We start from the raw sequence: 23,127 nt of genomic DNA, 5'->3' as shown, positions 1-23,127 counted from the left end.
GCTTTGTATATTACAAAAACATCATATTTAGTCAATTGAAATAAATAAATATACACTTTTTTGTACCAGTGTCTAACTCTGCAGGGAGGTAAATACTTTGGTTGTTGAAGTCAATCCTTTGGTTGTTGAAGTCAACGCCTCCCATATAAAGATTATAGTCATGGACACAAAGGCTTTTTTAACTACACCAGATGCCGTGTTAATGTGGACTGTCGTGTCTGCATTAATGGAAGACAGGATGAAAAAATCCACTTTGTCTTTCCCTTTCACTGCAAGTAATTAGTTCTGCAAGCAGGCTTTCTAAGTCAGGTATTAATGAGCCATTGGGGGAAGCCTTGGCGATTAGGTCTCACGATGCCACAGAATCCAATTCCAAGATTGAATAAGTGTCTAAAAAGTGGCACACTTACATAATAGTTGTCCTCGTAAAAATGGAACTCCTTCTGGAACAAGGGTGACACCAAGTCCCATACTATCTCAGGTCACCACGAGGATGACAGTGTATTATCACTAAAATGCATGAAATGCAATATGGTTTCATAACGTTTCCTGGCCATTGCAGCATAGAGCATGGGCATATGATGAATTTGATCTGTGGACCAATATGACCACAATTCATTCTTTTTTGTAATGCTTGTGTTAAGGGTTAGGCCCAAAAAAAGTTGTAAGTTCGGAAATCATGATACCTTTCCATCCTAATGATGTAGATTGCTTTGGTCCACAATCAATTATTATAGATGAAAAACAGCAAAAAATCAAGGGGAGTTGTTAAATTTGCTGTTTCCACCTGAATTCCAGGTTGGGCTATGAATGGGGGGGTGGTTAACGGGTGCTGCTAAATTTGGGGACTACCAATTAATATTTGCAAGCACCTCTGAAAGGACACTATGTGCTCTACGGACCTGTGTTAGAATTCCATCAATTCCACAAGTCATTTTAAATGGGATTAGACTCGTTTTTTTTCTATCATTTTGCTGCATGTTTTATGCATGCTACAGATGCACCACTGTACAGGCACATTAAGGAGACCCCCCAGGCACTATATTAAAAGGAATTTTTAATTTTTACGGTTACACTTTAAACATGATTAAAATCACTGCTCCTAAAATAATGATTTTTTTTTTTAATTCATACATGCCCCCCCAGACCACCATACTCCTTTTATGGTGAATTACTTGCATATAAGCCTTCCAAATGGGCAATTTTGATTTCCTGTTAGTTTCCCATAGACTTCATTAGGGTTCCCCATTTGGGTTAGAACATTTCCCCTGTTCCGGAGTTCTGCTGGAACCAAACGGGGGTGTTCGGCCCATCCCTAGTTCCTCGCACTGGGGTCAGGTAAGTCTGATCTTAACAGGGGCATTTTCTCCATCGTCTGATCTCCCTTGTCAGAGTGCCGCTGCTTTCTATAGGTTTGTATTCTGAGTCTGATTCTGACAGTGAGGCTTCCCCTTCGCTCTGTCATACTCATGTAGGCCTCTTTACTTTACTCCTGGTTGTAAGGACTGCTTGAACTGCTAGAAATAACATTTACCTGCTAGTGCTAGCAGAGATCAGGCCTGATCTTTCTAACACTGCTGTTTTGTGTGCAATGTATCAAAGATGGCTGTGATCTATGGACAATGCACTTTTTGGGGTGGGGGCTAAACCCAAGTGCAGGCAGGTATCAGGGCTATTTATGCAAACACTGCGTTTTTGGGGACACTATACCAAGGGGGACACTAGTATAGTTCTATTCGTAATCAATATATTGATCCATGCAGACACTATACTAGCAATGGCGGTGATCAGCGACCTATAGCGTGAGAGTTATAATGTGTGATAATGTGTGGCCAATCTAACGCTATCTGACCCTGGCTGGGGAGGGACCCTAACTGACCCTGACGCTATCTGATGTTGCAAGTGATGCTAATACAGTGATCAGAGAAAAATATTGTACACTGACACTGTAATAATGGCAATGGCTGGATAATAGGGTTGATCAAATGGTTAACTGAGGGAAATCAAAGGGTTAAATGTGCCTTACTAAGGTGTGTGGGTGTAAATGTTCTGCTTTTACTCAGTGATGCGTCTTTCTTCTTGTCATAAACCAAAAAGGGTTCAGGACAAGAAAGAGCTGAGAATCTCCTGTGTCTGTCTTTACAAAACATAGGTACAGGGCCATGCCTGCAGCCGATCAGCAGAGTTCCGGGCAAAATCATTGGCCAGGACCCGCTGACAAACTCGGCCTGCAGCAAATGACAGCGTAGGCAGACCTGGAAGAAAGGACTGACGTACAGGCATGTCGCTGTGCTTGTAGGAGCCGCCCGTCTGCAGTAAAATGCAGATGGCTGTTCCTAAAGTGGTTAATCAAGTCTCTTTCTACCTCCTCTTTTCAGATTTGATTTGTAGTGCATGTAGGACGTACACACTGTGATCAAACTCAGCTACTGAAAGCTCTGTTCAAGGGCGAAGAATACCTAGCAAGCCCTTTGCAACAGATATCCACTTACTGTCTCTGAGCCAGGTAGGCAGGGTGCACACCTCCCCTTTAGCCGAAATCCCGCATGAGCCCCCAATAATTTAGCTTTGTCTTTTTTTAAGGCTCTTTGCGTTATAAGATAGAATGCTTAGACCTCTATAGTGTATTAATGTGCTTTCCCTTTACTTGAATAATTTGTGGAATAAGCAAAGTAAAAACTATTTTAGCAGGATAAGTAAAGAGGTTTTTATTAGTGAGTGCTAAAGATAATAAAAATTGGCCTTGCAAGTATTAGCTTTTTGGTTGCGCATTTCAACCTCGATTTAAAAACATTTTAATCAGATTGTTGGTCGTAATCTACAAAATATTTAGTGCTAGTACAGGTATAAGTGTCTGGTTTATGTGCATTTTTTGTAACAAATGCTTTTTTAGGGCAAGATGTACACAGAGCCTTGGATAATCCTATGGTGGACACAAGCATGCTGGAAGAATACATCAGTAATGACTTTGCTTTTGGAGTACTGTAAGTAATAAACTTCTTTATTCCTTTTAATCTGGATTCAAAGTTTCTGCTTGCAGTGATTCGTCCCAGATAGGAAACATTTAAAAACTGAATGGCTTTAAAAGTTGGAGCTCTAAACACTGCTCTGTGGAGGCAATGGATACTGGCGATAACTTTTCACTACGGCTATTCTGAAGCTGACAGATACTGTGGGAACATTCTATCTTATCTAATTACTAGGTAGCTGTATGCAAAAATACTATTTTTGATGGCAGATTCCCTTTAAAACATTTCTAAAACCAAAATCAAACATGCTATTTATTGCAGCTTATAAGTCTTTAGATGTTATGACTACACTAGTTTTTTTTAAGGGTTTTCCCTTTATTTTTACCTGGTGATCCTCTTCCTTTGTGTCTACACTCATTTCTCTGTTATCTATAAAAGGAGGTATGGTTGTCCCACTGGCTGGACTTCAAACATGTCTGTCTATGTACATCTCCATTACATGATGAGTTTATGTGATCCAGTGATCGTGAGGGTTGGGACAGTCAGCAGCACTCAAAAAGTGAAAATGAATGCAGCCACTATTTCTTATGACCACTAAGCTGCAATATCTTGATTTTTTTTGTTTTAGGGTTTAGACATGCTTTGAGCAGTTTTTTTCTTTTGTTAAAGAAAAAAGATGATCTTAAACCCCTATGCTTTCAGTGCAACTTAAAAGCAATGTATGTTTTTTTTTTTTTTTTTTTAGAATTATACTTACTAATTATACTTAAGGTGGATGCATCATCAGTCCAATGTTTGCATCTCTCCCCCAGCGTCTCTAACAGTAAGAACTGGGTGATTGAACACCGCCTATCGCTCAGTTCTCACAGCTCCCAGAGCAGAGTGCTGCTGACTGTCCCAACTCTCACGCTCACAGGAGCACTGGGCTGTGGAGGGGGCGGGAGCGGCCAGCCCAGGCTCTTAACGGCTTGCTAAGAGGCTGAGCCAGGTGCCAGTAAAGGCATGTGGGCTGATCCCGACTCCATTGTCCTGATCTTGTCAATGACTGGACCGGCTCTGTGACGTCAGCCGACAGTGGGCTTCAGCCCGCTGTTTGCTGAAAACGGGTCATAGGAGTGCAGGACTAACTGCATTCATATGATCCACATGAGAAGTACAGCTAAATGAGCTTTGGCTGTACTTCTCCTTCAACTTGTACCTAAAGTGTATTGAGAGTTCTGTGCTATTAAAACACATATGAAAAAAAACACATATACATGCATTTTAAATGTGTAGGTTTTATACAAACCACTGTTTAAGCTTATTTTTTACCGGAAATATTCCTTTATACAACTCCAAACAGACCTGATAAAGGTGGAAAAGATCACATTCACAGAATTATAGATACACCTTAACCTTAAGCCTTTTTATTGCCAATGTTATGTAATGTATTAATATCATCTTGATTGGTCTGTTTTATGCAGACCAAACTTTTAAATCCTTCTCCCAGTGTTGTTTACATTTAAAACATGCAATGCAAACACAATTTCTTCAACTGAAATTCTCAATTTGTTAAATTTTGCTAATGAAGTTTGCTTTAGTTGCAATACCATAGGCCTAATTACCCAAACACCTAATAGAGGGGCACCTCTCTTACAATATCAAACTTATTGCAACCCTTATTTATGCAATATTAACACTCTAACAGAAATCGAATAGTTAAGACATACCAATATGGATGTCACCCAAACTGACCTCATAGTATTACCTCCCCTGTGTGTCATTTCACCTGACTTCTATGTTTAGATTGATGGCACAACTATCAGTCCATTCTCACCTGTCAGGCTGCTAGGTGTTACCCTGGACTCCGAACTCTCCTTTTGGCCCCACATCCAATCGCTGTCCAAATCATGCCATCTCAATCTCCACAACATTCCTAAAATATCGCCCTTCAATCAACGAAACCACAAAGCTTCTAATTCACTCCCCGGTTATCTCTCGCCTTGACTACTGCAACTCCCTCTTTATTGGCTTACCTTTACATAGGCTTTTCCCCCCTTCAGTCCATAATAAATGCTGCTGCCAGACTCATCCACCTTACAAACCGTTCAGTGTCTTCTATCCCTCTCTGCTGACCACTCCATTGGCTACCACTCACCCAACTAATAAAATTCACTAACAAGACTAACAGCAGCTTACAAAGCTATCCACCACTCTGCCCCCAGCTATATCACTAAACTTGTCTCAAAACACCAACTACACCCTTCTCTTTGGTCCTCACAAGACCTCCTACTCTCTAGTGCCTTCTTCACCTCCTCATGCCTCTAGCATTTCTTCCTCTAGAACTCCTTACCCCAATCTGTCGGAATATCTCCTACTCTATCCACCTTTAGGGGATCACTGAAAACCCCATCTTTTTAGAGAAGCCTATCCTGCTTCTAACTAATAATAAACTGTCTTTTTATTTCATCAGCTCATTCCCCTTATCCCCCTTTTTTATCACTTGGCCCTCCCTCTTAGATTGTAAGCGCTAAAATGCAGGGCCCACTCATTTCCCTTCATTAAATTGTACTGTAGCTGTACTGTCTTTATTTTTGTAAAGTGCTGCACAAACTGTTAACGTTATATGAATATATAAATCAAATGAATATGAATCCTGTATAATAATACCTCCCACCAGAAAAAATATATATATTAGAAAACTTATTTTAGTTGCACCTAAAGAGATCTCTGGGCATTGGATTTCTGCAGATGCTTTTACTAAACATCTCATGATTATTGTGCTTAATGATCTTACATCTTCTAGGATATACATTATACAAATCCAGAGACATTCCCATTTTACCATATGCAATCTGAGAGGTATGGTTAAAAAATCAACCCCCCCCCCCCTCCCCCCCATTCTCTAAAGTTTAGGTCTCACTTGCTATCACCAGACCTTTTTTCAGCGGGAACTCCTGCAAGACATTGGCATAATGTGCTAGTATGCCCCGCATACTAGCACGTCATAAAATACTTACCTTAGAACGAAGCCCCCCAGTTGCAGGGCTTCTGTCTTCACCCGATCTTCCTTCCAGGTTTGTGTGCTCTGGCTGTCTGATTGGCTGAGCTGCGATGCGTGCGGGAGTCATGGACTGTGGCACGGAGGTCTGAAGGGACGACACAGTTATGCCGTCCCTTCAGGAGCGCGTGCGCTGGTGACATCACTGGCTGCATGCAGTGTGAATATCTCCTATACAGTGCAAGTTTAGTAGATATTCACTGTACCCACAGGTAAGCCTTATTATAGGCTTACCTATAGGTACAAGTTCAAAAAGTTTACTACCACTTTAACCTGCAGTGTCCTGTTTTATAAATATTCCCCTGTATGTTATGTGTTAAATAAAAATTTCAACAATTATTTAAAGAGCTCGAAATTTAATTTTTCAAGTGTGTAATTGGTTGTTAAGAAATTAGGCAAGGTTAATTAGCAAAATGTAATGCAACTTTTCACTTTTACCATCTGATGAGGTCCAAATTTGTTGAAATGACACATAAAATAGGACCTTGGGTAGCATCAATTTTGTCATACTGTAAGGGTCAGTCCAAAGAAAAGCCATTGGCATCTTATGTGTTTTGGATTCTCCAGTGGCATTATTTCTCTACCAAAATATCAAACTCTGTTCCTGTCCACCTTTGAGATTTGGTTCCCACACCTCCTATTGCATTTTCCCAAAAGCAACTTTGACACTCAGATAAAATAAAGGAAAAAAAAAAGATTAAAATTTGCGCAAGAGACATTTTATTTATCTGTACCAGTGCTCATTCACCCATTCCGTAAATCTTAGTAAATTGCATAGCATTGTCGCCCAAAGAATCTTACATATTTACATAGTACATAGTTACATAGTAGTTGAGGTTGAATAAAGACAATAGTCCATCCAGTTCAACCTGTGTAGGCGTGTATGGCCGTAATCATCTCTCGTACCCCTTAATGTTCTGATCCTTGAGGTGTACGTCCAGGAGTCTTTTGAAAGTAGCCATACTTCCCGCAGAAACTACCTCTTGTGGTAGAGAACTCCACAATCTTGTAGCCCTAACAGTAAAGAACCCCCTGCGTTGCCTGAGGTTAAAACGCCTCTCCTCTAATCGCATTGTATGTCCTCGCGTCCTCATGCAATCCTTGCGACTGAATAGCTTTTGTTCTATGCTGAGATCACCATTGAGGTATTTATAAATTGCTATCATGTCCCCTCTCAGGCGTCTCTTCTCCAGGGAGAATGAATTAAGCGATTGTAGACGCTCTTCATAAATAAGGTCCTACAATCCCCTAATTAGTTTAGTTGCCCTTCTCTGGACTCTCTCCAGCTCCAAACACATCCCTCCTGAGGACTGGCGACCAGAACTGGACAGAATACTCCAGATGCAGTCGGACCAGAGTTTTATAAAGTAGTAGGATTATAGTTTTATCTCTGGAATACATCCCTTTCTTTATGTATGCTAATATTCTGCCGGCTTTGGCAGCTGCCGCTTGACATTGTATGCTATTGCTTAGTCTATCCTCTACCAAGACTCCCAGATCTTTCTCCATTTTTGATTCCCCCAAAGGTTCCCCCCCTAAAGTGTATTGTGCTTTTATGTTTTTAGTCCCGAAGTGCAAAATCTTACACTTCTCCACATTAAACCTCATTTGCCATGTCGTTGCCCACTCTGTTATTTTGCTCAGGTCATTCTGTAGGATATCTGCCTCATGCCGTGCAGTTATTGCCCTGCCCAATTTTGTGTCATCTGCAAAAATTGATATAGAACGAATGATCCCGTCCTCAATGCTGTTTATGAATAAATTGAACAAGGTTGGTCCCAGGACTGAGCCTTGGGGGACCCCACCTACCACCCCAGACCAGTCTGAGTATGCTCTATTTATTACCACCCTTTGGGCACGCCCTTTTAGCCAGTTCCGTATCCAAGAGCAAACCTTGTGGTCGATGCCTGCAGACCTTATTTTATAAATTAAGCCCTTGTGGGGAACTGTATCAAACGCCTTAGCGAAATCCAGGTACACCACATCCACTGGTCTCCCCCTATCTAGCTCACAGCTCACCTCCTTGTAGAATGTTAAGAGATTGGTTTGACAAGTATTCATTTGTAAACCTGTGCTGATTACTGCTGATGATGTTGTTGTCTTTAGCAAACTCTACGATATAGTCCCTTATCATCCCCTCCAGAAGTTTACATACTGATGTCAGACTTACCGGCCTATAATTTCCCGGGACATGCCTCTGCCCTTTTTTGAATATCGGTATCATGTTAGCTTTCTTCCAATCCCCTGGTACATTTCCTGTCATAATACTGTCAGCAAAGATCAGGAACAGTGGTCTAGATATAGTTTTACTAAGTTCTTTGAGTACTCTCGGATGTACGCCATCCGGGCCTGGTGATTTATTTGTGTTAATTTTATCCAGCCTTTCCCTGATTTCACCCTCTGTTTGCCATAGTGGCAAGTCCTGTGTATTACTACTAACCATACATTCATGGTCAGTGTACCCCTCCTTTTTCTGTGTAAAGGAGGAGAAAAACGAGTTCAGCACGGTTGCCTTTTCAGTGTCCTCTGTAACCATCCTCCCATCATCATTAATTATGTGTGCAATATGGTCTGCCCTAGTTTTTTTGCTGTTGATATATATAAAGAATTTCTTTGGGTTCTTTTTACTATCCTCCGCTATTTGTCTCTCAAAATTGATTTTAGCCATTTTGATTACGTGTTTACTTTTCTTATTTGCCTCCTTGTATTGCTCGATAGCTGATACTGTGCCCTCTGATTTATATTTCTTGAAGGCCATTTTTTTACCCCTAATAAGTTTTTTAACATTACGGTTTAGCCAGCCAGGTTTGACTTTGTCTCTTCTAAATTTATTTCCCATAGGAATGCACTGCGAGATGCATTTGTTGAATATGTTCCTAAAGCATTCCCATTTTTCCTCCGTGGTCAGTGTTCCTAAGGTTTGGTCCCAGTTTACCCTTTCCATCATTGAGCACAATTTGGGAAAGTTTGCCCTTCTGAAGTTTAGGGTTCTTATGTTCCTCTCTTGCCTTGTTATATTGTTATTTACGCTAAATCTAATCATCCTGTGATCGCTAGAGCCCAGGTTGTCCTGGACTCCTACCTCCGAGATTAGGTCTGGGTCATTAGTGATCAATAGATCCAGCACTGCATTTTCTCTAGTAGGAGAATCCACCAACTGATATATGTAGTTCTCCTGTAAGGTTTCCATGAAGAGACGGGCCTTCTGTGAGTGTGTAGTCCCCTCTTCCCAGTCAATTTAGGGATAATTGAAGTCCCCTAATATGATGACTGATCCCAGTTTTGCCACTTTACCCAACAGTGATATAAATTCCAGCTCTACCTCCTCCCTTTGGTTGGGTGGCCTATAGCAAACCCCCACAATTACTTTTCCCTTTACTTCTTCCCTATGGAGTTCTACCCACACGGATTCTAACCCCATACTCATCCCTTCCATAATATCACTGCTCTCTATCACCCTTACATTATTCTTAACATAGAGACATACCCTCCCCCTCTTTTTCCTACCCTGTCCTTCTGGTACACCGAATACCCTTGGATATTGACCAGCCAGTCATGTGAGGGGTCGAACCAAGTTTCTGTTATTACCGCAAGGTCTATGTCCTCCTCATGTACTAACATTTCCAACTCATCTATTTTATTAGCTAGTCTCCTGGCATTTTGCAGATACCCCTCTTAATTTTGTGGAAGTTGATAGTGAATGGTGATTATTTTTATCCTGTTTGGTCTGAGGTTTGCCCACACAGACCCCCCAATTGACGTTATGGATCTACTGTCGCTGCTGACCCCTAATACTGCCTTCTGTCCTTTGCTCCCTCCTGACTGACTTTACTTCTGAGCCCTCCCCCCGTCTCCTAGTTTAAAAGCCCTTCCAACTTGGTGGCCATCTTTCTCCCCAAAAGAGCTGTACCATCCCCATTAAGGTGCAGCCCATCCTTACTAAAGAGCCGGTAGCCGACTGAGAAGTCAGCCCAGTTCTCCAGAAACCCAAACCCCTTCTTCCTACCCAGTTCCTCAGCCACTTGTTAAGTTCCCTAATCTCCTTCTGTCTCTCTTGTGTGGCTCGAGGTACCGGCAGTATTTCACAGAAAACCACCTTGGAGGTCCTATTCCTCAATTTATTTCTTAAGTCCTTGAAATCGTTCTTTAGGATCCTCCGCCTTCCTCTTATTTGGTCATTAGTGTCCACATGCACCATGACCGCTGGTCGTCCCCAGCCCCGCCCAATAATCTGTCTACCCGATCCGCGATGTGCCGAACTCGAGCGCCCGGTAAACAATATACTGTCCAGCCACCTGCGATTGTTTGGACAGATTGCCCTCTCTGTCCTCTTGATAATTGAGTCCCCCACTACCACAACCTGTCTAACCTTTCCTGAGTATCGGCCCTCCTCCTTCCTGGAGCCGCCACTCTTCTGGCAGCTCGGGGAGAGTGCTTGCTCCAGCACTGCCACCCCTGAGCTGATATCCCCATCAACATGCAACTTGGCAAATTTGTTAGGGTGTATCAACTCAGGACTGGCCTCCCTGGCACTCTTCCCTTCCTAACGGTCACCCAACTGCCTACCTCTGATGCCTGCATCTCCTCTATTCCTCCCTCCTCTCTGCTGGCCCCTGCCAGCACCTGATGGGTAATGTCCATCTTCACATTCTACACACCTGTATTATTGGTGTGTGTTGCTGGATGCCTGTCCCCCCATTGTGCTCAGTTGTCCCTGTCACAGGTCCCCTATGTCACTGCGGGTAAATGTTTTGTTTTATAATTCAACTAGTGAAAGTACCTGAATATGACTTGGCATCACCCATTTGTAATTTCCCATACAGCAGAATCTACGCTGGGAAAGGGAGAAGCAGCCAATTGGTTGTGATTCGGTGCTCATCACCAGTAAGGTCTCTGACAAATATTATTAGCTCTCCAACATTCTATCTATCAAAGATTGAAGCATTAGCTTTGGGTGGACTGACCCCTTTACAGTATTATGTATTTAATCTCTGATCTTGATAAGTGTACTGTACATGATGAATAATGTATTGCAGAAACATTCAAATTAATAGATAATAAATCAATTTTACCTCCTGAAAAAATAGGTGTTCTGCCACACAAATTTTGGGTTAGTTTAAGGAACTAATGTATTAGAAATGTAAGTCATTTACGTACTTTTGGTTGTGGTCAAGGTCATATCAAATAGATTTAAAAAAAATATTTATTAGAAATTTGCCATTATTTTGGAAAATATATATTAAAAATAATAGGTATGTTATATTATTGTTTCTCTATGTAACTCAGATTACCGGATTCACCTCCTGATTCTGGATCAGAGCCATGTTCACCACCACAAATTAATGGTAAAGTAACTTTGCATTTGATAAATACTGGTTTATGATTTGTTAAATTGAAACTGAAGGATCAAGCCTCTGGGCAAAAAATCGCTACTCTGGTGTTCATACTTCCAGAATGCTGCTGTGGTTGACGTAGGATAAAAGTAAACTAAAGCCTAGTACACACTTCTAATTTTTGCTTGTTCAACCCAGCAGGGCTAAATTAAAAAAAAAACCTGACCGCCCAGAAGGAGCCACTGTACTAACTATGCAATGTTAGTACAGCAATCTCCCCTGATGTGCTATTCTGTTCTGACAGGCGGGACTGCCCTCCCCTCCATTGGCTGGGAGCGCTGATCGGGAGATGATAAGCAGAGCTTTTTGTGGTTATACCTTCGACAGAAGCCGGCTGAACAGACTGCAGTACACAAGGGACGAATGTTGGCCAGTTTCTCTTTAACTGGCCAATGTTGCACGGTCTGTGTGTATAGTGCTTTAGACTGTATTGCTGTATTACATTTGTGATGCAAAATTCTATTTAAGGCATACATAATTGGGCAAATAAGCATATAAACCAATCATCATTTACCTTTCAATTTCTGTCTCTAATAAATTTATGGGTTTATAGGTTTATGCACTTAGAATAGTATTATTGTGTAAATTGAATAAATGATTTAACCTGCACAACTTATATTTAACATTCGCTGCCCTATTGTCTGTTTTGTCTGTTAGTGTACATTATATTTCCAGTCAAGCAGTTTGTAATAGGTTTACATGAAACTATACTGTATAGTTATTGAAAGCTGTATTAATCTTACCAGCTGGCCATCTTTTTCTTTATGGTGGAACAGATGTATTTTTTCATTTTGGACAGAGTAAGGAATGGTTATAACCCTGTCAGTTTCATTTTTGCCATCTGTGTCCCCCCATTGTGGAGATTTCCCTCCACTTCATGTTCCATAGCCAAAACAGGAAGCTAGAGGACTCCCCCCCCCCCCCATTAAAGTAAGGGAATCCCTGGTTGTCAACAGGACCCCCAATGGAAGATTTCCTCTTTATCCCTGTTCTGGTTAGAACCAGGTCAGAATATGGGATTTTCTTTTTCTTTCAGTGATAATGGTAAACAGGACAAATAAAGGGGCACAGGCAGCAATACAAACCTGACAGTGGTTCTAATCTACCTCCTCTCTATCCAAAAGTTTTGCCTTTCGTTATACTTTAAAGAAAGCCTGTAATGAGAGAGGTGGTTATGGCTACCTTTGCTGACTTCCTTCTGTAAATGCTAGGTGGTTGGTGGTTATTCTGAGTTTATTCAGGGCTGCCATTAGAAATTGTGGGACCCCATACAGCCTACCTGACTGCCCTGTGCCCCTCGCCCCCCATACAGCCTGCCTTAAGTGCTGGGCCCGGGGGGAATATTATACATGCAGTCAAAGGTATTTCGGAGTCCTCTCCCTGCCCCTGGGCCTCTGGCTGGACTGATGGGACCTGGGCCTTGTATGGGAGGGCTGGCTCTACCCTATTGTTGGCAGTCCTGATTCTATGGCTTTGATGTATTGTGAGATATTTACCTGGAATAAGCATGCAGCTGTATTCAGGAGGAGTGATGAAATTCTGATCTCTGTGACTGAGAAAGTACTGGAGCCACCAAATCAGCATGATAGTCATTTTCATATGTAATCTACAGTGGCAGCCTACATAACTCTATAGACCTTTAATTATGAAGTATTTTGGCAGCCATTGCTGACTTCCCTCTTTGAAAATACTAGTTTCCTGGCTAGTGTGGTTATTCTGGGGCTTTAGTACTTTCTGCCTCACTGTCTTGGGCCAAATATGAGGATTAGGAGTTTTGACTTCATTTTCACTTTTGATTTAGCATGCTTGCTGCAGGACAATGTCTCAAAGTATTGATACTACAGGCAGCCAGGCAACTAGCATTACAGAAGTCAGCAATGACAATCCCCATATTTCTTTAAGTAGACATTTGCTTTAGGCTCTATATTTTCTGTATGGGTATTTTACATTGGATTGTGAAAACAAGTTTTCTGCGAACAACAGCCATTTCCATCCAGCTAATTGTCTTCTAGTGCAATAGATATGGAAAAGGGGAAACAGACGACTTTTAAGGTACCCCAACTACACATAATATTTTCAAATCAGTTCATTTTTAACATATATAATACAGAGGGTAAAATATGTTCTGAGCACGTCACCATTTTTCAAGGTAAATATACAGTATTTCTAAAGGTGCTACTTACACAAAATGTTCACCACATGTTGGTAACAACCCACGCAATCCATACCTACAAAGAAACCACAACAAATAAGTTATATGTAATATAATGGAATGGCACAGCCAAAAAAGTTTTGAAAACACTAACTGAAATTTATTTAATACTTCGTACAAATTTCTTAGTTGGTAATGATGCCTCCTGTATAAAAAAACTAGTCACATGCTTTGCTCAGGTGTGATTTTAGCCCATTCTTCAACGCAAACAGTCTTCAAATCTTGAAGGTTTCGTGGGACTCTTCTATGAACTCTGATCTTTAGTTCTTTTTATTGATTTTCTATCGGATTCAAGTCAAGTGATTGGCTGGGCCTTCCGATCAGTCACCAGATGCAGACCAATGATTTTTGGTCTGGATCTGGTGATCAGTTCTGGCCAGACTTGTATAAAGTACTCGAAATTTCTACTTGAGTAAAAGTACAAGTGCTCGATCAAAAAGTGACTTGAGTAGAAGTGGAAGTGCTCGCAGAAAAAGTTACTTAAGTAGAAGTACTAAAGTATTCAACATTTTTTTTACTTAAGTATTGCAAGTAGTTTTTTCAAAAAATTTGCTACTTAAGTACTAAAAGTAAAAAGTACCAGTAGTTTTGGAAAAAAAATTCTACTCAAGTACTGAAAGTAGAAGTACAAGTACTGTGTTATGTAGTTATTAAAGAAAGAAGTCAAAAGTTTGAACATCATATTGTTTTTTATTATTTCAAATGATTTATTCAAATGATTAACCTGTGTTTGTTAGTAGTTTCTTGATGCACTTTAAGCGCTGTAGCATCATTTATTTGTTTGTTTCATATTTTCTTTTTATTGGAAAGATTTGATATAGCAGCTTTTATTATACACAGCCTTTATTTTCGTATGCGCTGATTTACAAATGACATTATACACATTTTTTTGAGCTTTATGCAACCTGCCATCTACTGTTCTGGCAGTGGTAATTTTTTTAAAAGTAACGAGTAACTATGCAGCACAAAAAAAAATGCTTGAGTAGAAGTATCGAAATCATCGAAAAAATGTAGTGAAGTAAAAGTAGAAGTAGGAGAAAAAAATTATACTCTAGGAAAGTACAGATACCGCATTTCGGTACTTAAGTACAGTACTTAAGTAGTTCTACTTCGTTACTATACATCTCTGGTTCTGGCCAATGGCATCATGTCCCCTGCCTGTGTAATGTAAACACAGGCAGGGGAAGGGATGTAATTTTACCCCTGGAGCCCTTTCGGTTCCAATAGAAGAAGGAGAAGCATCTAAAACGTGAGTTCCACATCCACAACACTACACTGACACTACCACACATAGGTACACTTTTAACCCCTTGATCACCCCTGATCAGCCCCCCAAACCCCTCACAGTGTACACTATATACAGTGATATACATATTTTTTACTGATCACTGTATTTAGTGTCACTTGTGACCCTAAATCACGCTTGCACTAGGCCCAAATAGGTTTAGGGCACCCGCCATCTATCCCCTAATAAAGTTTTAACTCCTTGATCACCCCCAGTTAACCCCTTCACCCCCTATCACACTGTGCACTAAATACAGTATATAGGTAACTACTGATCACTGTATAAGGGTCACTTGTGACCCTAATTTGCGCTTGCGCTAGGCCCAAATAGGTTTAGGGCACCTACCATCTATCCCCTAATAAAGTTTTAACCCCTTGATCTCCCCCAGTTAACCCTTTCTCTCCCTATCACACTGTGTACTAATATACAGTATATTAGCTAACTACTGATCATTGTATCAGTGTCACTTGTGACCCTAAATTGCTCTTGCGCTAGGCCCAAATAGGTTTAGGTTACCCGCCATACATCCCCTATAAAGGTTTAACCCCTTGATCTCCCTCAGTTAACCCCTTCACTGCCCTGTCACAGTGTTCACTATATACAGTGATTACCAATCACTGTATTAGTGTCACGGGTGACGCTAGTTAGGCTAGTTAGCGTCAGGGTCTCACCACATTTTTTAACAGTTATTTACCATCAGTTAAAGTCAATTACAGATTGTCAGTAACACTAACACACATGTGATAGGTAGTGAGGAGTGAAATCAACAATTTACGCACTTGGAACTCAGCATAATGTATTTTGGGGTGTCATTTCACATATACCCATGGCATGTGTAAAAAAAATATCATTTAGTGACAACTTTGTGTTAAAAAAAAAAGTAATTTTCCCAAAACATGTGGCAAAATATAAAATATTCCATGGACTCAACATGCCTCTCAGAAAGTAGCTTGGGGTGTCTACTTTCCAAAATGGGGTCTTTTGGGGGGTTTTGTGCTATCTTGAAATTTCAGGGCCTCCAAAACTGTGAGGTAGTAAGGAAGTAAAATGTGCAATTTACGCCATTAGAAAACCTGAAGGTGGTGATTGGTTTTCGGGGTCCCATACACAGCTAGGCTCCCAAAAAGTCTCACACATGGGGTATCTCTGTACTCAGGAGAAGCAGCAGAATGTATTTTGGAGTGTCAGTCCACATATACCTATGTCATGTGTGAGCTATTTTTCTTTAAGTGACAACTTTGTGTTAAAAAAAACAAAACAAAAATGTAATATTCCCAAAACTTGTGGCAAAATATAAAATATTCCACTCACCATGCCTCTCAGCAAATTGGGTGTCTTCTTTCCAAAATGGGGTCATTGGGGGTTGGGGTTGTGCTATTTTGACATTTTAGGGCCTCCGAAACCGTGATAGGCAGTGAGAAAGTGCAATAAGAAATTTACACCCTTTGAAATTCTGAAGGTGGTGATTGGTTTTCGGGGTCCGTACACAGCTAGGCTCCCAAAAAGTCTTACACATGTGGTATCCCTGTACTCAGGAGAAGCAACAGAATATATTTTGGGGTGTAATTACACATATACCCATGGAATGCGTGAGCAATATATAATTTCAATGACAACTTTTTGTAAAAAACTATTTTAAGTAAATATTCAATGAGCGCAACATGCCTCTCAGGACATTCCTTAGGAAGTCTACTTTCCAAAAAGTGGTAATTTGGGGGGTTTTTGTACTGCCTTGCCATTTTAGCACTTCAAGAATTGAGATAGGCAGTCAGAAAGTAAAAACTGCGTAAATTCCATTATTTACACCATAGTTTGCAGACACTATAACATTTGCGCAAACCAATAAAAATACTCTCATGGAGAATTTTTTTGTCAAAGACATTTAGCTAAATACATTTTGGCCTAAATATATGACAAAAATTGAATATATTGGATATTTTTTAACAGTCAAAGTAGAAAATGTTGATTTTTCGCACAATTTATGCTCTTTTTCCTTAATATCGCAAACGATAAAAAGTGCAGAGGTGATCAAATACCACCAAAAGAAAACTCTGTTTGTGGGAAAAAAAATGACATAAATTTTGTTTGGGTACAGCATTGCATGACCGCGCAATTTTCGGTTAAAATCACGCAGTGCCGAGTTGAAAAAAGTGGCCTGGTGATTAAGCAGCAAAATCTTCCAGGGCTAAAGTGGTTAAACGAGCTTCAACATGCTTTTTCTTCAGCAATGGACTCTTGTGTGGTGAGCGTGCATACAGGCCATGATGGTTGAGTTTATTACTTATGGTTTTCTTTGAAACAACTGTACCTGCTAAATCCAGGTCCTTCTGAAGCTTTCCACAAGTAGTCCTTGGCTCTTCTGATAATTCTTTTTTCCTCTGTCAGAAATCTTATGAGGAGCACCTGGTCATAGCCAGTTTATGGTGAAATTATGTTCTTTCCACTTCTAGAATATGGCCCCAACGGTGCTCACTGGAACATTCTGAAGTTTAGAAATCCTTCTGTAACCAATGCCATCAGTATTCTTTAAAACAATTAGGTTGCCAAGGTCTTGAATAGAGCTCTTTGCTTTTACCCATCATGAGAGGTTTCTTATGTGACACCTTTTTATAGGCCATCAGTGGAGACTGAACCAGCTAATGTTAATTTGCACTGACAAGGGGCAGGATTGCTTTCTTATTACTGATAGATTTCGGCTGGTGTCTTGGCTTTCCGTGCCTTTTTGTACCTCCTTTTCTTTGTGTTCAATATGTTTTCCCTGTGTAATTCCATTTTATTACACATAACTTAATTTCTGAATGGATTTGTTTTGGTTTCATTGTTTGTATGGGTTGCATGGGTTGTTGCTGACACGTGGTAAACATTTCATGTCAATAGCACCTTTAGAAATATATTTACAGAGAAAAATGGTGACTTGTTCAATACTTATTTTACCCGCTGTATATTACCTCTTTTTGACTAGCCAGTTTGCTCTCCTATTGTTTCCAGGAGGAATCTCAGCAGGACCCAGAAGCTAGTTGAGATCATTGTAGTAACAGTGTCTATTACAAAGATTTCCAGCTTCCAGAGGCATCAGATAGATATGCTATATTCAGTTACATTGCTCCAGGCTGGAACTATGTAACTATGTAAAAATATCTATACCTGGGATTCTTCTTTAACACCATTGCACATTTATCCACTCATATAACTTTATCTGGATTATCCTCCAGTCACTGAGCACTTTGCTTACATTGGGGTTTCTTTATGGTTGCCTTTGCTCTCCTGTGGTCCACCTATGGACTTTTGGAGATATAATTTCTATTTTAAAGCCGTGATAATCCCCCAAAAAAATGTGCCATTTTGCAGCTTTCCAATTCTTTGATGTGGTGGCTGCATTCTTTTTTTTTTCCTCCAAAGGCATTTCAGAGAATTTTGCAGTAGATCCAACAGGCCTCAAAACCGCAGACCACGTGTAACCACACCAGCCCAGGACCTCCACATCCAGCATCTTCACCTCCAAGATCGTCTGAGACCAGCCACCCGGACAGCTGCTGCAACAATCAGTTTGCATAACCAAAGAATTTCTGCACAAACTGTCAGAAACAGTCTCAGGGAAGCTCATTTGCATGCTCGTTGTCCTCATCGGGGTCTTGAACTGACTGCAGTTCATCGTCGTAACTGACTTGAGTGGGCAAATGCTCGAATTCGATGGCGTCTGGCACTATGGAGAGGTGTTCTCTTTACGGATGAATCCCTGTTTTCACTGTACATGGCAGATGGCAGACAGCGTTTATGGCGTTGTGTAGGTGAGCGGTTTGCTGATGTCAACGCTGTGGATCGAGTGGCCCATGGTGGCGGTATGGTTATGATATGGGCAGGCGTATGTTATGGATAACGAACACAGGTGCATTTTATTGTTGGCATTTTAAATGCACAGAGATACCGTGATGAGATCCTGAGGCCCATTGTTGTGCCATTTATCCACAACCATCTCCTTATGTTGCAGCATGATAATGAATGGCCCCATGTTGCAAGGATCTGTACACAATTCCGGGAAGCTGAAAACATCCCAGTTCTTGCATGGCCAGCATACTCACCAGGCATGTCACCCATTGAGCATGTTTGGTATGCTCTGGATCGGCATATACGACAGCGTGTACCAGGTCCTGCCAATATCCAGCAACTGCGCACCGCCAGTGAAGAGCAGTGGGCCAACGTTCCACAGGCCACAATCAACAACCTGATCAACTCTATGCATAGGAGATGTTTTGCACTGCATGAGGCAAATGGTGGTCACACCAGATACTGACTGGTATTCGGACCCCCCCCCCCCCCCACAATACACAATACGGTAAAACTGCACATTTTAGAGTGGCCTTTTATTGTGGCCAGCCTAAGGCACACCTGTGCAATAATCATGCTGTCTAATCAGCATCATGATTTGCCACACCTGTGAGGTGGATGGATTATCTTGGCAAAGAAGAAGTGCCCACTAACACAGATTTAGCCAAATTTGTGAACAATATTTGAGAGAAATAGGCCTTTTGTGTACATAGAAAGTCTTTGAGTTCAGCTCATGAAAAATGAGGGGGAAAAAAAAAAAAGTGTTGCGTTTATAATTTTGTTCAGTGTGGATGATATTTTACTGACCAAAAGATTTATATTTCTGATCATCCAGTTTTGAGATTTTCCTACTGTAGTTAAAGCATTTGTTACCCCAACACTTCATATTCCTGACATGTACCTGCTGTACCATGTACTTGTATGAGAAAGTATCCTGCTTTCTTTGTATTGCTTCCTTTGTGTGAAATCCCTGGTGTTCCTGCTAGTCCCTCTGCTTTCTTCCAAAAACTGACCAAGCTGGAGAGCACACCATGGTCAGCTCTCTAGCTGTGCTGGGAACTCAATGTACTCTCCTCTAAGGATCAGACTTGTCCTGACATGCCCCTGATACATAGCAATTCACTGGGAAGATCAGTGTGGTGCTGCTCCCCCCCCCCCCCCCCCAGTTCTTATGCAGCTGAGAAAAGAGGGGGATGTGATCACTTTCTTTTTTCTTTTTTTTTTTTATATCTATACACAAATGTTTTGCTTTTCATTTCTTTTTTTTTTTAAACTGAATAGGTTGTTTTACAAGGTAATCGTTTTTTAATCACTTTAAGTAACACTTGTCCTTCCCCCAGCTTGTTACTGGACAGTCAAATCAGAAAGAAGTAGACTGATAAGCAAATTTCTCTGTCACTTCCCTCCTATATGACGAATTCTACCACCCAAAATTCTTCAATCTGAAAATCACAGTAGCTGAAAAGATAAGGTCTCTGACATAATGTAATATAATCCAAATAGAGTTGCGCTTGAAATATAAAAAGAAACTAAGACAGTCCAAAGAGTGATAACACAAAGTTCATCCAATCACAAAGTTCTCTTTTCATCACCCGAATGATGTGTGATCTCATGTGAAAAAGGCCTCCACCTCATAGATTGGTCGCTTACCAAATAGTATTGACCTCCTATCACTGAAGGTCTCTCTCACTTGTGGCTATAGCCCAGCCTAGGCCTTAGCACGACATCAGTGGATGCTCATCTTCAACGCCAGCGTAGAATATAATCCACTTAACAGGGTCCCCCCCGCAGACACAAGCTTGAAGTTCTCCACTCTGTGCCCTGTGTTGGCTCTGCGGGGCCCCTGACTGATGCCAGCCGCAGCTCCTGGAGGAGTCTGGTTAAGGTGGAATATATTCTACGCTAGCGTCCAGGATGAGCATCCAGTGATGTCGTGCTGAGGCCCAGGCTAGGCTATGGTCACAGGTGAGAGAGACCTTCCATGATAGGAAGGTCAATACTATTTGGTAAGCAGCCAATCTAAGAGGTGGAGGCTTTTTTCACGTGGGATCACACATCATTCCAGGGATGAAAAGAGCACTTTGTGATTATATGGACTTTGTGTTATCACTCTTTAGACTGTCTTTCTTTTTTCTTTCTATATTTTAGGCGCAACTCTATTTGGATTATAATATATATGCCATGTGTGTCTCACAAAAGAGTTGCTGCTGTTGTATGCACACAATTTTTCTTACTTCGAATAGCGCAATTTTTCTTTTTACTCTGCCATAATGTGACTGCAGCCAATCACCTGAATTTACTGTTGGCAGCCCCCATTGTATTCTGACAGCTGCCAAAGTCAGCTGTCAGAATACAAAAGTCTCAGCGGAAGATTCACCTATCCGTGCTTTTCCTATGCTCTGTTAATGCAATGCAAAGTGTTTGCATGGTAAACATAAGTTTGCATAAGTGAGACTGACTTTATTTTTCATAAGCTCCAGCAGGGGAACATTGATTTACGTTGTGTTAAGGCTCGTACACATGATAAGAAAATCAGAAGTAAAATTTTGTCCCATGAACGATCTGCTGATTTTCAGATCGTTAGTATGGTGCATGTGACAGCCGATTACAAATTTTCAGACGACAAAAACTGAATGTGCAGGCTATAAAATTTTTATCATAAGTGAACACAATGTGCGATTTTCACTAAATTAGTATAGTTTTTTCCAAAAAAAATCATAAGGGCGAGACTAGACATGCTCGTAAACGAAAGAATACATACAAAACAATTCAACACATGACATCACTTCTGAAGTTGAATTCTGTCGTACGAGAATTTTCGTATAAAAGTAACCTTTTCACTTTTGATATGAGACTAGCATGCAACAAAAAACGGATGAAAATTAATCCATTAATTTGATCGTGTGCATAAGGCTTTAGAGTCTGATTAACAAAGTTGAAACTGAAATGTAGATGTAAATAAATTGCCATTTTTTTATTGGAAAAAATACTGTGTTTTGTAGGTTTAATGCATACTTCTCGCTTTCCAAATGGGTTTCAACCTTCCCTTTCGATGCAGTCCTCTGGGTCCTGCCGGTACATGGAACGCTCTCCGAACCCTGCATCAGCAGTCCATTCTCCGAGTACTTCAAAGGAGAGCTGCATGAAAGTAAATAACCAAGAGAGTTCATGGCATTGCTCCCCTAACATATCCTGCGTGGATTACAACTATCCATATGTTGAACAGAGACTATCCCCAGACAACAGGTAATAGCAAGATGTTTAGCTGTTATAAATCAGTCACCGCAGTGTGTCAATATTTGCAGTTTATCTTTCCTATATGATTAGGGAAGAGGAAACAAACTTTGTTTGATCCTGTTTCTTTGTTTCCGGTAGCATTTCTCCTGTAATGCTGATATATAGTATTATGTAGCATCTGTGCCTGGCTGCAAATAGATAGTATTTAGAATGAAAGCAAGAAACAGACAGATCCCAAGATTTTTAATTCTATCATCTGTCATGTTATATTTTTATATTAATGTGTAATTGACACGGGCCCCTATGGCACCCCTTGTTGGATTCAGGCATGGCCCTTCCAGTGCCTGCACAGTATTTAAACTTAAATCATTTGTTACCCCAACATTTCATCTTCCTGATATGTGCCTGCTGTACCATGTACTTATATGAGAAAGTTTCCTTTTCTGTTTGTATTGCTTCATTTGTGTGAATTCCCAGGCATTACTGCTAGTCCCCCTGCTTTCCAATTAAAAACTGACCACACTAAGCAGGAGAAAACACAGTGGTCAGTTCTCTAGCTGTGCTGGGAACTCGGGCTGCTCTCCTCCAATGATCACACATGTCCAGCTCCCCCCTCCTGCACAGCCATTCACTGGGAAGTTCAGTTTCTGCTGTTTCTCCTCCCCAGCTCTTATGCAGCTGAGAACAGAGGGAATGTGATCACTTTTAGAAAAAAGGTATTTATAATGTTTTTTTTTTTATACATCTATACAAAAATGTTTTGTCTTTCATTCCTTTTTTTTAAACTGAATGGGTTGTTTTACAAGGTGATCGTTTACAATCACTTTAAGTAGTTCAACATGCACATCTGTGAAGCTTTGAAGATAAGGGTAGTACATCACAGTGGGATTATGTATTTTGTGATGAATGCTACAGAGCTAGGTGTAAATAACACTAACCTCCCATAACATTTGACCAGAATTTAGGCATTTGGTCACATGATCTCTTCCAAAGCGGAGGATTAGACAATATGAACCTTTAGCTATAGGTCTGCTTTAATCTGCCTATGGTTGATTAAGGCAGGGCTTAGGCCTAGCCATCTTGAAAGAATTTAAACAAACGTTTTTAGAAGATACATACTTAATTTTTTTTTTTTCAGCTGATATACAGTTTATATTAGTTGAAAG

At 40.7% G+C, this 23,127-nt stretch overlaps 1 protein-coding gene across 1 annotated transcript in view; it reads left to right on the top strand.

Annotated features, from left to right (window-relative positions):
- The window catches only part of MYRFL (myelin regulatory factor like), a gene marked incomplete at its 5' end in the record, with an annotated part of 192,143 nt that overhangs the window by 14,400 nt on the left and 154,616 nt on the right, over nt 1-23,127 (top strand). Inside the window, 3 exons of the mRNA XM_082256200.1 lie at nt 2,894-2,984; nt 11,296-11,354; nt 21,727-21,970. Coding sequence (XP_082112326.1) covers nt 2,894-2,984; nt 11,296-11,354; nt 21,727-21,970 — 394 coding nt within the window. The remainder of the gene's footprint in view (nt 1-2,893; nt 2,985-11,295; nt 11,355-21,726; nt 21,971-23,127) is intronic.

Source organism: Pelophylax lessonae, assembly GCF_965119305.1.
Source record: "Pelophylax lessonae genome assembly, chromosome: 4".
In the NCBI taxonomy this organism is placed as follows: Eukaryota; Metazoa; Chordata; class Amphibia; order Anura; family Ranidae; genus Pelophylax; species Pelophylax lessonae.
The sequence above is the reverse complement of the archived record's forward strand: the minus strand, read 5'-3'. Positions and strand labels throughout refer to the sequence as shown.